Source organism: Daktulosphaira vitifoliae, unplaced genomic scaffold (assembly GCF_025091365.1).
Source record: "Daktulosphaira vitifoliae isolate Bord-2020 unplaced genomic scaffold, ASM2509136v1 Scaffold_2, whole genome shotgun sequence".
In the NCBI taxonomy this organism is placed as follows: domain Eukaryota; kingdom Metazoa; phylum Arthropoda; class Insecta; order Hemiptera; family Phylloxeridae; genus Daktulosphaira; species Daktulosphaira vitifoliae.
Genome location: NW_026099573.1, coordinates 14837438 through 14851674, shown reverse-complemented (window position 1 = coordinate 14851674; position 14237 = coordinate 14837438). Strand labels below are relative to the sequence as shown.

General features: G+C 24.3%; 1 protein-coding gene across 1 annotated transcript; it reads right to left on the bottom strand.

Annotated features, from left to right (window-relative positions):
- Nucleotides 1-440: 440 nt before the first annotated feature.
- Nucleotides 441-5847, bottom strand: LOC126899767 (protein O-glucosyltransferase 2-like). The gene is made up of 8 exons (XM_050674953.1): nucleotides 5488-5847; nucleotides 5100-5299; nucleotides 4556-4770; nucleotides 3805-3880; nucleotides 3296-3461; nucleotides 2553-2790; nucleotides 1834-2133; nucleotides 441-746 (listed from the first exon to the last, which is right to left on the bottom strand). Exons 1-8 carry the CDS (start codon nucleotides 5640-5642, stop codon nucleotides 603-605), a joined length of 1494 nt encoding a protein of 497 aa, XP_050530910.1. The 5' UTR covers nucleotides 5643-5847; the 3' UTR covers nucleotides 441-602.
- Between the last annotated feature and the right edge of the window lie 8390 nt (nucleotides 5848-14237).

The window sequence follows — 14237 nt, the reverse complement described above, 5'->3', positions numbered from 1 at the left end:
AGAAATATGCCAATTAATTTTATTTACTTGTTAGCATTATTTGTAAACAAAATTATCATTCTGTTAACTTTTACCAATAAGTAATTTTTTTTTATATCTTCGATTCTTCAAAATTTCCTCCTTTTATTTTATAACAGCACATACTCTGAGTAACCTTAAAATTAGTCTATGTCAAACCTATAGGTCTGAGTGCATGAGTAGTTCTTGTACATCTATTCAACAACTAAAATAAAGTAATTTATAACTTTAGCTTTTAATCCTTTCCCTTTAGGATATGGTACAAAATCCATTGTACTCTGGTTTTGTCTTTTACTTGCTTCACATAATGAATCTTCCTTATGGTTCTTGTTAAATTAGGCTGGTTAAATAAAAGTTTAGCTTACAAATATTTTATATTTTAATAAAATATCTTTGAAAATTGAAAAAAAGAACATGTTAAATACAAATTAAGGTAATATATTACAAATATTTTTATTAAAATAAAAATAATTGGCAAGAATTATTTCTTTTTAGAATTAATTGAATGAAAATTAAATGTTGAGTATAATATAGTTAATAAAAAAATAAAATACAAGTAGTAAAATTTAAAATCACATTTTGTTTTAAAGTTCTAACTTTAATTTTTTATCAACATTGTCTATTGCTTCATTACAGTCACAGTTCACTCTATTATTCACTTTTGAACTATGCACTGCTTCCATATCATCACGTACTTCTACTTTGGACACTAATAACTTGCTGTACTCCTAATATATTTATAATAATATTAATTTTATAGAAAATTGAAAAACCAGTTTCAAATATCACTAATAATTAAAAAATATCAATAAAGTACAGCAAGGATTTGCTTGAGGCTATCTATCTAAGTTTAGTTTTACTAGAGCGCTTTAATACATATTTGAAAAAAAAATTAACACATCCACCAAAAATGATATGCTTTTTGTCACTTTAGAGGCCAATAAGTTTTTCTTTTTTTATCAATATATAGTACATTACCATAATCTATAATTTGATTTAGTTATGAATGATGTAGATAACTTGTTGCTATACAAAACACTTCAAAATCAACATTTATACTGAAAATTGTACGATTTTACACTTAAATTCTTTATAAACCTAGAAATTGTGATTTCAAATAGTTTTTATTATAAAGTATATTGCATTAGCATAAATTTAATGTAATTTTTTTGTAATATTGCCAAATATAAAAAAGAATAAATTCTGATAAGATTTTTATGTCCTTACAGTACCACAGTTCATGAAGAATTAGATTTTCAAATTTTACGGAAAAAAAAAAACGCTCAAGTAAAACCAATAACTTTTCAATTATGCATCAAAGCTACAAATTACACATTTTTATTTTTAAGTAACCAAAATTTATTAGTAATGATATATGTCAAAACTATTTGAATAATAAATTTATTTTTAGTTTTTCTTCAATATATTTGAAAAAACTATTTTTTAAATGTGTAGTTTCTTCAAAATTATAAAAATATTCTAAATTTTTATTAAAAACTATTGATTATATAAATATAGAACATAAAAACTAATAAAAAAACAAAAAATATTAAACAATTCTTATGAATAAATAACTTAAGAAAATAGCATAAACTATAAGTTATTTATTTAGGTATTTAGAGAAGTTAAAGGAAGTACTACAAAAAACATTGGTAAATATTCATCTAAATTAAATTAAACATGATGTAAAAAAAATAAATAATGTCCTAATGCGAATTTTAAAAATTATTTTAAATAAAATTGAGAATTGATTACCATGGATATTAAAGTTCCTTTTTATATTATATACAATTATTTTGGATGATAATTAATTACTTGAAATAACAGCATATAGTAGCACAATATATTATGTGGCAATAAATTTTTTCTAGCATAGTTGAATCCATTAAATGATATATTTTTTGCTTCATTATCATGCAAAGTCATATTTATTAATAAGTCAACTAGATTTTCTAAATTTTTTTTCACTGGTATATAGTGAACCCAAGGCACTAATTCATTATAAAAATGTTCATAAAACTCAGAATCTTGTTTGAAAACTAGTGAATTTCCAGCTAGTAGGTATGGAAACCGATAGGCTGCTACAGTTCCATCAAGATTTAGTTGATACTTGTACTAAAAATTAATAAACATTAATTATAATAATAAAATCTATGTAATTGAAAGGTCAGCCAGCGGTAATAACATGTTATGTAGCAATTGGCTTCATAGATGTTATTTCACAAAAAGAAAAAAATGAAATTCAAAAAGGTGTTTTGTAACATTTTTTTTGTGGAATAACGAGCTGAAAATTTCCTGCTAACCCTTCAATTAGTGTGTTTACTACCTAAAATAAACTAAAATTGCTTTAAAATAGCACACATATTTAAGTGAAATTTTGTGTAGGTATGGTTAAATTGGAAAATATTAAAATTGGGGACCCTAATAAAATTTTTATTAAAAAAATATAAGTAAACTTTAGAAAAAAAAGTTTGGTACTCCTTTCCAATTTAACCAATTGTGTTGGTTAAATTAATATTAAGAACAAAAATTACATCAAAAAATTTGAAAAAAGATATTGGTTTACTGCTAGGTCCATATTTTTCTTTTAAATCTTTATAGAAGAAAAAATTTGTTATTGAAGCATTAATGAGTTCAGGATGTTGTTTACTAATTTCAATTAATTTCAATCGTTGTTTGTTTGAATCTCGGCCCATCCAAAAGGCTTTTGAAATTTTCTTTGACCACTCTTTATCAATGTTGCCTTGAACTGATAACATATCCAAACTGACTCTAACAAAGTAATTAAAAAATATTTATTACTCCTTTTTATTATATTAAGTTTAATTTTTTTAATAAAATTATTAAGCTCATACCTATAAAATATAAATAACAAACTTTTTATAACAGTTATAGACTTAAGTTAAAAAAAATTGTTTAGCATTTTATTTTCTCAGTATATAATTATTTAACTAAAGAAGATATCTAGTGACAGTTAGGTCGGTCTTTTTTTCTCAAATTAACAAAATTTAAGAATTCACCAAACTTAATTCATGTTTAAATGATAACATGAATACATTTTAAATAGGAAATATTTGTGGTTAGTTTCACTAAAATAATTATTTAAAATTTATAGAATAATACAATTTTATTTACAGACTTTATGTAAGTAGTCATAGTGCATTTTATGAATTACATAATTCTTCTTTTAGCCTACTGTTCCTTTACTAAAGAAATATTCCATTGGCTACAAAAGAATCAGTTTGGCCTAATACATTATAATGATTTTTAAACATACCTTCCCATATTTTCAAGTGATGATTCAGTTATATCATATGTAGGCATTACTATATCATTTGAAGAGTTTGATCCACACCATGAAAATATTGGAAATTTTTTATTTTTAGTTGATAATGGCCAATCACCCAAATTAACAAAAAATTCTATATCAGGTAAGCGTACCTATAAATTTAAATTTAAATTAAACTTGAATAGTTTCAAAGTAACGAATAAAAAATAAGTAAAATGGTTGATTTACTACTATTTAAATTTCAGATTACAAAATATTGTAATTAATATTATACTACAAAATAGTCCAAACCCAAAATTTATATCTGAATAGACGTTATTTAAAATTTTTAGTTTTTCTATTTCACTGATTATAAGATAATAAAATCTAAAAAAATATTGAGTATATAATTAAATTTTCTTAAGAAAAAATGATTAAAATCTTTCTATAAAAAAATAATATAAATTGGTCTTACACTATAAATAGATATTTAAATGTAGTAGTAAAACTACTTAACTTTCTAGTTAACGACAGTAATAAGTTGTCCATGAACATTTTAAAGCCAGTATATTCACCATAGCATTTCCTAAAAATCTAAAAAATTAAAAAATAAATAAAATAACTTATAATAACCTTTTTAAAAGTGAAACTTTATTATTACATTTATTAGCTAAGGTCTAAAATCAGATAGCTACCTCAAATGGGTTAAAAATACTCAGTATTAAAAACATTAAGGTTAAAATAAAATATAACAATTGAACTAAATATAACATGAAATATATTTTAAATACACATAACATTTTAATTTTAAAACTTCAGAAAGTAGGGTAGGTTAAAAAATTTCTTTAAATTTTCATAACTCTTTTTCTACTTTCAATCTAAAATTTTAATTATTACAAAAATCTAAAAAAAAACATAAATTTATTATTATTAGGAAACACTCAAACTTGTAAGTAAAGTAAAGAGTGAATTTATATGAGTTTATAAATTATGTTTGAAACACTTTAAAAGACTCAACTTTGTGCAAATATGTTGTTGGATTATACAGAGTATAAAAATATTTTTAATTTAGGAGGGAATAAATCTTCCTAATCCTCTTCTATACACAACCCCGGTTAGAACACATTACTAAGTTTTCAAGCCTATTATTACAAATTTGTACTGACTGATGATGTCATTGGAATAACTTAAGAACATATAAATCCGATCACTAATTATAAGGTTTCACTTCAATTAAAATGAGAAATTAAATATTAAAATTAAGTTTACCAAATTATTTTTCACCACATACTGACAAATACTCATACTATACGGGTTTTTATTAAAATATGTCACCATTTCACCAATTAAATTATCAAAATTGATTTTCTTGAACTGACTTAAATCAATATCAATTTGATGAATGTTTGCTTTACATTGTGCATTAGATATCCAATTATCTATGGTTATTTGAAAACAGTCACATTCATCTGGATGTATGGGTCCTATGATTAATAAATAAGTAGTTTTAGTAACTTGAATAAGGAAAATCTAAGTTAATCCTTAAGTATCATTTTTATAATAAGTTATTTAATTTAATCAATTTAAATCAATTTTGGTCTTTTCAGTTTTAAAATATAATTTATTTACAAATAGCAGAAGTACTAAATGTTCAATATAATAATGTTCTTTAGTTATGAATTAAAAAAAAAATCACACCACTATTATAAAGATAGACGTTCATATATCAGATAGAATTTATTGTTTCAACAGTAATCCTGATTGTACTTAGGCAATATTTAGTACATTTTGAAAAAACATCAATGTAATATACCTCTATAATAATAATTGACAACTTCTTCATTAGATTTTTCTAATTTAACTAGTATTTGAAACCCATAACAAGTTTCATAAATTTTATATCTAACAATGAAAGAAGAATCCTTTCTGTCTAATATGTTTGTCCAAATATGACATTTATTACCATTTTTGGTAGTACCAGTTATTACTATATTGAAATCTTTTACATTTAATCTATAAAATCAAAACAAAAATTAGAGTTTTTAAAATATAACCAAAACTCAAAATATGAGAGCATATTTATTTGTAAAAACTTAACATATAATTTTTTTCAACAAATATTTTACTATATTGTCGAGTATAGTAACTTCAAGTAAATATGCTAAATATTTGTCGGATAATTTAATTATAGTATGTCTTACTTATCTTGATAATTCTGAACAAAAAAATACCTAGCTGGCAATACAATATTTGGGTTTAATCCAGGACCCCATACTTTAATATTGGTATGTATTGAATCATTGCATTGAACTAAGATTATTGGAATTAAAATAATAACTATCAATTGTTTTAGCATTATAAATAAAAACTAAGGACATAACTTTTTTTAGAAAAATTATTTTTATTTTAAAATCATTATAAAAAGGAAATAGATTTTTTTTTTTGGACAAATTAGTAGAATTTGATTAGTGAAGTTCATTCAAAATATTTAATTAAGATAATTTTTGTGTAAAAATGTACAAGTATATGAAATACTACGCACTGTTAAAAAAAATTATATAGAAATGTATAATTTTATAATAATATTGTATATCTTGAATTGGCGCAGGGAAATGATACGCTGGACCCAGGTGATAATGCTGATTGATAGCATAAATTTCAAGTGCACCTATTGGTTGAACTATATGCGGTATTTTAAATTTTTAAATAATCATTAAATAAATGTATGTATGCTGTTAAGCAGTAATTATTATACACGTTTTTTAAGATTTAAAATTTTTAAATTATTTTTCCATTGAAATTTCATTGAATTTTTCATTTTAATATTATTCTAAGAATCCTTAATAGGCCTTTATCATAAAATGTGGTATACAGTACTAAACTAAACTATTATCCTCTAAAAATCTTTTTATAAATTATTTTAAAAAGAAAACAGTGGCAGTCAAATTAATTTGCCATTAGGAGGGTTGAAAATTTTTCATGAGAAAAATCAGGGAGCTGTGTCACCAAACCAGATTTTTTTATTTTTATTTGTATTACTATATCCATATATTTATATATATCCATATATGCATGCACATCTAATAGTCTATTAGATGTACATAAATAGCTTTCTTTCTATTAAATCTGTTTCAATTATTTGATTTATTTTAAAATAGTAATCGTTGAATTTTCCTACGTATAGATAGTAAACAAGTTTGATCTCCTAGCTTGGTGTTCAAAAAACAGTTAATGAGACGAGAAATAGTAGTCTCATGACAACTTATAATATTGAAATAAATGCCTGTTGACTTCAAATGGGAGTCATAGATGCCAATAGCACAGTAGAGTGACGTTTGTAATGAATTAAAATAAAAGTTTTGAGATTAATTTTTCTTGACCACATTTGAAGACATATTTTAATCACTTTTCTTACCAATAATTATTTTACTACTTTTTATAAATATATTGTTCATATTTATATATGCTCGATGTTTACATTAATGTCAATCCTTTTAATTACTATAAGCGTACTTGTGGCGTCAAATAGACGGCTGGATATAATAGTTAAAATTTTAAGAAAATTAGCCTCTCTTCATTATCTTTTCCCCACAAGTTTAATATAAATATAAATGGGCTAGGAAAATTAACGCAATAGTTTATTATTCACCTATACTCTCATTCTTATTATTAAAGTTAATAATGTAAAAATTCACGTTACTCTGGTCAATTATAAACATAAGTCTTTTATATTTGTTAAAATAACTAACTCAAACCATAGATATAAATTCATTATGTTACCCTTCATATCAGTGTTTTATTTATTTAACTTTAATTAATTTAAGACGACAACAAAGAACATCACAATTCATCATGTAACAGAGTTCATCTGCATGTCAAGGTAAGTGCAGTCGTAGTGCGGCCCCTACACGATCAATAATATTGAACAATAATTGATATTGCGCAATATTATTGAAAGTTTAGTATAGATATTAAAGGATTGTACAATATATTGAAAAAATCAAACGGGGTTGGAAATTAATTGTACAATACACAATATTATTGTACGTTAGAATGTGATATTGTACAAAATTACGCAACAGTGGTTATAGGTTATCGGTTAGATACATTTTTAAAACAGTGGTAATTTATAATATCACATAAATTGATGTTAAATGCCACTACGCCTTTGTAAACACGCATAAAATATACGCCTATGATGATAGGTTACATAGGTAATGAATATTTTTCAATTGAATATTGGACAATAATATTGAGAGGCTTAGGGCAAATAAATATTGCACAAAATATTGACACAATTTAATTGATTCAGTATTATTGATCGTGTAGGGGCCGCTTAAGGCATGCACTATATTCATGTAATATTAAGAAATAGGGTAAAGTGAGTAAGAGGTAGGATTAAAATGATATGAATGAATCCAAATTAAACCAATCCATTTAATCTAACCCTTCCCCTTTCTACCTCTTTTTTTATTAAACGTTACAAGTTAACATCACAAATGAACTACTAAATAACTATCTTAAAAGATTATTTATATAAACTAAATACTAATATCAGTGTTGGGAAAGTTCCTTTTTAAATGGAACTCGTTCCGTTCCCCGTTTATTTTCTAAAATATGAACTCGTTCCAGATCCTAGTTCTTTATATTAAGAAGGAACTTGTTCCAGATCCAGTTCCTCCAAAATAAGAACTCGTTCCACTCTCCGTTCCTTTTATGTAACCAAGTTATTTAAAAAATTGTTTTTATTATTATTATGAATTATTAGATTATATGGCATATTTAAATCAAAAGGCATAAATAAATATATTTAATAATGTTTTATAACTAGTAACTACACAAAAACAATGTGACATCATTCTGTAATAAAAATGTATAACTGTACTACTGATCTTTTAAATCAGAATATAAATAACTACTATAATAATTAAAATGCTACACATTACAGATGTAGTTTTAAATATTATAACATTGTAATAATGCATATTTCTTATTATTAGACTTATAGCAGTTAACTGTAAAAAATTTGTACAGTTAACAACTATTTACAACTATTTATTTACAGTTTTACTATTTAATAGTATTATATTAAAAGTATTTTTAGTATTTAACACACACATTAATTACAAATTTGAGAATTATTAGTCCTATTAAAACAAAACAAAATTTTCATTTTATATACCAAATTTGTTTTGTTTTAATAGAACTAATTTTTCAAAAAGTGAATCACTCAATTTATGGCGTTTTTGTGTCATCACATTGAAACCTGTCGAAAACAGTCGCTCAACAGGAGCACTAGATGGAAGGGGTGTGTTAAATTCTAAAAATACTTTTAATATTGCAGGGTACAATAGTAACACAGTCAAGTCTTTCGACTGGCATTTTAAGAATAATTCTAACTCTTCAATACGAGAACTTGAAGTTGTATTTTTCTCTACTGGTAAACATATATTAAATATTTACTGTATACCTACATGTGATAATAACTCTATTTATAGTCAATTGATTCATTTAAACAGCCTACGATCTCGGCTGGGTATATAGGGGACTTCCATTGTCAAAAGTCAACTAAAAATACCTTAATATTTTAATGTCTAGATACGAAGAAAACTACACTAAAACATGTTTATAAAAATTTTTAGGAACTGTAATTTCCGTTCACGTTCCTTAAAAAATGGAATTTGTTCATTTTCCTCGTTCCTTTATTTTAAAAAGAAGCAGTTCCTAGCATCGTTCCTTCAAAAAGAACTCGTTCCAGGAATCCGTTCCTTTTGGAACCAGTTCCTTCTCAACACTGATTAATATAACAAAGGTGCCACAATTAAGTGCATAGTAACTTCCTAATCTACTACTTATGAATGGTATTATTTATTTTCAATAAAAAGTTAATCCAACAAACACTATTAATATACTTTGTTTACATACATGTACAAATAATTAATTATTTATACTTTTAGCTTTATTTAAAGAAAATAATTAAAATATTACAATATTAAAAAAAGGCGGTTTAAATTTAGCCTTTAAACACAATAAAAACAAACTAATAATTGTTTAAATATAAACGGGTGTTTTACTTGGATCATAATAGAAAAAATACATAAAATTTACGATCACTTTAAGATAAAAAACTTTCATATTAGGAGCACTAGTATAACATATGTATTAAAAGCTAAAAGAGATAATTTAAGCTTATTCAAAAATTAAAAGACGTTTTTTTAACTTAGAGGAGTCAAAATATACAAAATAAACTTCATATTTAATGAAAGTTAGATTTATGAAACTATTATGAAAATAACTATGGTAAATTCTTGTAAGGTATTTTAATATAAAAAACCCAGCACAGGGGGGTCGGGGCACAGTGGTGCCGTGGTATAGTTGGATCAAGTATAATGATATCTGACAGAGATTAAAATCACTATCAAAAATAAACGCTTCGATGCAAATCTTTAGATAGTGTTTAATTTTAAAAAAATTGGTGTTTTATTCCAAAAGCTTCATGATCTGCTGGTCCTTATTAATATCTCGATTAAGACAAAGTATATCGAATGAAAAAGGGTTTATTAAAAAATATTATTTCTCATAAAAAAATTGTGTGGATCCATACACTTTTCAATAAGTTATAGCATTATAAAGTTAAATATAATATAAAAAATAAAATCGAGAATTTTCACACGAAAATAGCATTCGATAGCCATTTTCACCATGAAGACAAGTCCAGAGGTCAAATTTTTTTTTTTATAAATTAAAGTATATTACATTAGCATTAGTTTAAGATATATATAAAAGTGTCAGACCTTCCGGAACATTTTCAAAAGTTAAGTTGAAAAAGTTGTCTTTTTAAATCCTCCCCTATGGGCAGATAAAGGGTCAAATTTACAAAAAAAATATATCAAATGATAGGTAAAGACATCAAGCATCTATAAAAAAAAAAATTATATTGATATGTTCATTTTTGAAAAAGTTACGGCACATTTTAGTAAAAAAAATTGAAAAAATTTCGAAAATTAGCGATTTTTAAATTTGTAATTTTTTTGGAGGTTTCCCCCATTTACGGGGAACGAGGGAAATTTTTTCAATTTTGAAGGGTAATGTCTTCGACTAGATACGATTTGTGATCTTTTGACGTATCGTTGAAAGAAATCCGTTCGGTGAGAGCTGAGAAAAAGTGGCAACAGACATAAAAAAAAACAGATTATAGTAAAATTTAATATCATTTTAGCTTGGAAGCTATAAGTAACACAATATATTAACTAGACGATATATTATCAAAAATATTAAAATCTGATGGGACACTGTCTATTTTTAATTTTGTAGATAATATTAAATGTTAGAGAGAAGTAAAACTAAAAGTAATTATTTTCATTAAAGATCCGGTAAATGGTCAAATCAATAGTTCAAAAATTATTCCATCCATACAATAAGATTCGACATTTGGCAACACTGACTTAGAAATGTCAGTTAGACCGCGAACGAAGATTATAATAATTTGTGATCGAGTCTCAAAAATACCAATACAAATATTTTTAGGTTCCATGCGAAGCTGAGAAGGTATTAATTTTACAATTATGTGTTTATTTTTTTTTGTGTCTGTCACTACATTTTCTCAGCTCTCACCGATTTTTTTCAACGATACGTCAAAAGATCACAAATCGTATCTAGTCAAAGACATTACCCTTAAAAATTGAAAAAAATTCCCTCGTTTCCCGTAAATGGAGGAAACCTCCAAAAAAAATATAAATTTAAAAATCGCTAATTTTCGAAATTTTTTCAATTTTTTTTACTTAAAATTGCCATAATTTTTTTAAAAAAAACCAAATCAATATAATTTTTTTTTATAGATGCATGATGTCGGTACCTTTTATTTAATATATATATTTTTTATAAATCTGACCCTTTACCTGCTCACAGGGAAGGATTTAAAATTACAACTTTTTCACAAAAAATTGACTTTTTCAACTTAACTTTTGAAAGTGTTCCGGAAAGTCTAGCACTTTTATTTATATCTTAAATTAAAGTTAATGTAATATACATTATCATGAAAAAAAAAAAATTTACATTTTATTTTGTCTTCACGGTGAAATTAGTTACCGAATGCTATTTTTGTGTGAGAATTCTCGATTTTATATTTAAATTTTTAACTTTAAAATGCTATAACTTATTGAAAAGTGTAAGAATCAACACAATCTTTTTATGAGAAATAATATTTATATTCCTCTTTCATTCAACATACTTTATCATAATTAAGATATAAATAAGGAAATAGCAGATCATGTACCTTTTGTCATAATCCACAATTTTTTTAAATTAAACATTATCTATAGATTTGCATCGAAGCGTTTCTTATGATAGTGATTTTAATCTCTGTCAGATATCATTTTACTTGATCCAACTATGCCACGTCATCACTGTGCTGGTGTTTTTTTTTATTACATTAAACAGTGGCATCGCTGTGCGTTGGTCCCAATTAAATTTTGTTTATATAGTTTCAAATTCACATAATTATATTTACACACTTTATTAATTTTAATTAAATATTCATTTTCAATAAATAAGTTAAGTACAGTAGGGTCCAGTTTAATAAAGTTTTTTAGATTAGTATTTGTGATATCTAACAGTAATTAATATCACTGTTGTTAATTTGCGATTTTGTATATTATATGATGCATAATTGAAACAAATATAAAAAAAATAATCATATTCACCAAAAAGTACATATTTTATAACTTAAGAGGTTGAATACTTAGATGATAAGTCATCAGCACATCTTTCTTTTTTTATCATACTTTTTTATAACGTTAAAAAAATTGATTCTATAGAAACTTTCAAAACTAAATACCCTTTATTAAGATTTCCTAATTTAAACATCTATTTCATTAAAATTACACTTTTATTATATCAATAATTTGTGTTTTCTATATTTAGCCCTTATACATTTAAATTCTGTTATTTGTAACATACATATAACATAGAAAATAATGTAATTAAGAATATAACGGTCGATAGTAATTTTTGAACCACTATTTTGAAAGTTATTAATATTTAATTTGTAGACGTGCTCAGAACTACGGAAATGAGTANTATTTAATTTGTAGACGTGCTGAGAACTACGGAAATGAGTACTGATAAAAAACAGAAAACCTGCCACTCATTCCTCTAGTCATAGCATTAAATTGTTAACAACTTCCGGAATAGAAGACAACAGATTTCTTCTTGGATTTAAAACAATATAGTGATATATGTGAAATTTTTATGGAGATATTGAGTTCTATCATTGTTTGGTTATTTAACCAATATATTTATATTAATCAAACAATGATAGAATTTTCGAAAATAAATTAAATGAACACAGTTTGTTTTAAATTGCACTTATACTTTCATTGCAAGACTATGTTATATTTTTTTATGGCATAATATTTTAACTTGAGTATGAATAAATAAATAAATAAAATTTCATAGAAATAACAAAAATAAAACATAATGTATAAAAATTATTTAATTTTTTAAGTCTTATTCAAATTAGGGGGTATTTTTAAATAAAAATAAAATGAGAAGGATAAGTTATTATGTTATTTTTATATAAATTCACTACATATAAGATAATTTGCTTTAAATTAGTTAAACTAGCTTAATTATCTGTCTCCTTAATAAAATTGTTGATGTATTATACTATTTTAAATAAGTTTACAGAATAATAAAAAATAAATAAATAAAAAATTGGACAGTAAAGATAATTTAAAATGGGATCATCATATCGATTTTTCATTTAAAATATTTTTACTCTACAATTTTTTATTTATTTTTTTATTACTCTGTAGACTAATCAAAAATAGTATAATACATCCAAAATTGTATTAAGAAGACAGAAGGTGACTTACTCTTAACTGAAAAACATATATATATATAAGAGTTACCTAAATTAAGCTAAGTTATGTAAACTTATATAATATAAAATCATGTTACCCCATTACCAGCAAGATAACGAATTTGACTTTTTCTATAATTAGTTAATAATTTTTAAAAAAGAAACTAGTATAATTTAATAAAATTAAATTAAATTAAACACTATCTACAGATTTGTATCGAAGCGTTTTTTATGATATTATTTTAATCACTGTTAGATATCATTATACTTGATCTAACTATGTCACGTCACCACTGTACCGCAACCCTCCTGTGTGGTTTTTTTAATTAAAATATATTTATTGATTATTCCTATGTAACATAATAATCAAACATAAATATTTGTTATATTAATAGAAGGATTTTGTTATTTATTATTTATTTAGTCCATATGCGAAACTCTTTGCAAATTTTGCAGATTCGAAATCGGCGTAAAAATTAGTTTAGAAAAGTATATTTTGGTCTCTGATGAAAATTTCTTGTAGACCAGTAAATTTATTTATAAATAACAAATAATTTTTTTTTAAGTATTGGATCAAGTCTTTCAACTTTTATAATATTTTCGTGAAAATTTCAATACTAAATTATTAAATATCAATTTCATACTATATTTAATTGGTATATTAAATATTTATTCTTATATTACACTTATACATCATAAAACTTGTAATCAGGATATAAATAAGGAAATACATGTTCATTTTACATTTGGAATAATCCATCAATTTTATAAAATTGAACACTATCTACATATTTGTATCGAAGCGTTTTTTATGATAGTGATTTTAATCACTGTCAGATATCATCTATACTGTTCTAACTATACCATGTCCACACTCCGCCGCGTCCCCACTGTTTTTTTTGTATTGGGAAACTGATTAAGTTACAGGTACTCTAACAATTCAAATAGTTCATATAAGTGAATAGTCAAACTTTTTATTCACGGGCTTAACATCTCTGTATCATTCCTTTTGTATTTGACAGTGCTATAGTGCACACGTTTTTTGTTTTGTCACAGTTTTCCAATGATTTTCAAAGAGCCATCAACAAC